The sequence below is a fragment of the Amphimedon queenslandica genome, unplaced genomic scaffold, assembly GCF_000090795.2.
Source record: "Amphimedon queenslandica unplaced genomic scaffold, v1.1 AMPQUscaffold_8371_Cont19684, whole genome shotgun sequence".
NCBI classification, from domain to species: domain Eukaryota; kingdom Metazoa; phylum Porifera; class Demospongiae; order Haplosclerida; family Niphatidae; genus Amphimedon; species Amphimedon queenslandica.
Window position 1 is genome coordinate 1 of NW_003551351.1, and position 2,517 is coordinate 2,517.

General features: G+C 35.4%; 1 protein-coding gene across 1 annotated transcript; it reads left to right on the forward strand.

The window, feature by feature from the left end:
- The first annotated feature begins 717 nt into the window (after positions 1–717).
- On the forward strand, positions 718–1,470 carry LOC100632471 (YEATS domain-containing protein 4-like). Its single transcript, XM_003391548.3, has one exon. The coding sequence runs from the start codon at positions 728–730 to the stop codon at positions 1,400–1,402; it is 675 nt and encodes a 224-aa protein (XP_003391596.1). The 5' UTR covers positions 718–727; the 3' UTR covers positions 1,403–1,470.
- Positions 1,471–2,517: the final 1,047 nt, after the last annotated feature.

Consider the following 2,517-nt stretch of genomic DNA (forward strand, 5'->3'; position numbering starts at 1 on the left):
TTCACACACTGAAACTCCACCTAATAATGATCCATTACCTCCTCCATCATCAGGTTTTCCTTTAACTATTGTCTTATTACATTTTCATTTTACAGATATTTTTATCTAGCTGGTAAAGAGACCATACCAGTGGTCAAGAAGAATTTGGACGATGCTGACGTTCCATCCCAAAACACTGATACTCAGCCTAATAATGGTCCATTGCCTCCTTCATCATTAGGTTTTATTTTAACTATAATCTTATTACATTTTCATTTTATTTATAGACGAAGAACCACTGAAGTTGCGTGATTTATATAAGGTCATAAAATCATTAAAAGATAATGATTATGATGTTAGTACATGGAGTGGCTTGTGTCTTGCACTTGGTCTGTCTCAACCAACAATAAATACCATTAAAAAAGATGAAATGGATTCAAATGATCGTCTTAGATCATGTTTGTATCAATGGTTGAACCGAATTGATCAAGTTGATGAGTTTGGAGGAGCAACATGGGCTTCATTGGTGACAGCTCTTGAGAACATTGGCCAGAAGCCAGTTGCTGAAAGTAAGTGACAAAATTTACTTTTTATATTTCTTTTTAATTTCTTAATAGAACTGAAAGAAAGAACAAAGTAGTACATTTTTAATTTTTGTAGACCATGCAATATTTTGTTTACTTAAACTTGTAATGGTCAGCTCACTCAGTTCTCAATATTAAAGGCGGCGCTTCCCGCCCATAATAAAATGGCAGAACCTGGAGAGGGTAATGTAAGGCGTAAAGGTACAACTATAGTGAAGCCAATAGTATATGGTAACATAGCAAGGTACTTTGGTAAGAAAAGAGAAGATGACGGTCACACTCATGCCTGGACGTGCTACTTAAAACCCTTCAAGAGTGAGGACATGTCTTTCTTCATCAAGAAAGTACAATTCAAACTGCACGAGAGCTACCCCAATCCACTCCGGATCCTCTCAAAGCCACCGTACGAGATACAAGAGACTGGATGGGGGGAGTTTGAAATCATCATCAAAATATTCTTCCAGGACCCGGCCGAGAAACCGGTGACAATCTATCACTTGTTGAAACTATTCCAATCAGACCCTGCTGTCATTGCTGGGAAGAAAAATGTAGTGTCAGAACATTACGATGAGGTAGTATTCACAGACCCTACTAACACTATGTACGGATTACTAAGCAATCCACGGCCCATGATACCAGCAGTGAGACATGAGAGTGGCATAGATTATAGAGACATGGAAGAACGACATCTTTCAGCTATTACTGCAGCACAGAAGAAGATAAAGCTTGAAATACAAGACCTCAGCGACAGATTAAAGATGACTAAAGAGTTAGTACAAAAATACCGTGAGCATTTGGAAGAGGCTGAAGAAGAGGAGGATATGGAAGAAAGGGACTGATTTATGCCAGCTTCTTTTTGTAACCATATCTGACTCTTTTTAATGTAAACTTAAAATTTTTCATTTCACATTTCATTACTTTCACATGGCCGAATCACAGAATGCCGGATAAATTGACAATCTGTCATTAACCATAGATATTAGAGTAAATGAAAGAGAAATTACTCTAATATCCATGCATTAACAGTAGTCAAGTCAGCCACACCCATTTTAAGATGGTTGCAATAGAGTGCTCTTGTTTGAGGCTGTTGTTTGCTGCTTCAAGTTACAGAAGTATGCAGACTACTACACGACATACATTTAAGAGGGTCCGGCCAGCCTCGAGCCATAAAGATCATGTACTGAATGCAAGTGAGTACAGCCCTAGTTTTTGTTGATATTTTTGTGGGTTCATTCTTGGTGAGCTGGATTGATTTCTTCTCCATAGATTGTGTACAATAAGTCATGGACAATTTTGCTTATACCTGAATAAAATTTCTATATAATGTAACATACGTGTGCATCTATTTGGGTTTCCCACAAGTTTGTGGCATAGTGCTCATTTCTTGTCAGTGAGATACTGAATTGGGAAAAAATCCTGTAGTACAGAAAAAATAATTAGGAGAGAAAAATTATTATGAGGGAATTTTTTAGTTTTATGTACATATACACGTACATATATTGTGTATAAACTGTGAGCTGATAACAAATTCGGATGCTTTATGAATTTTAAAGTTGCTCAAAAATTTGGCCAAAATTTCTGTACTATCATAAGTATGGGAATTTCAACCAGATTTTGTCAAAATAAAAAGAAGAGCATTCTTCATTTCAATAAAGCATATATTATTATGGTGTGTAGAAAGTTTGAATTGATTCTGATCAATTTAAGATTTTTTGCAAATTTTCAAAGTTGCTCACAAGTTGGGCCAAAGTCCGTACAGGGATTTTAGCCACATTATTTTGTCAGAAATCAAAAGTAGAAAATTCTGAATTTTTATAATTTTTCTAACTAATGTACATGTTTTTATGCTGTGTAAACTAATGCCAGTCAAGTTTGGATTTTTTGCAAATTTTTTCAAAAATGATAACAAGGGAATTCTTAATTTTTTTTTGTTACATATGCATGTACTTGTACT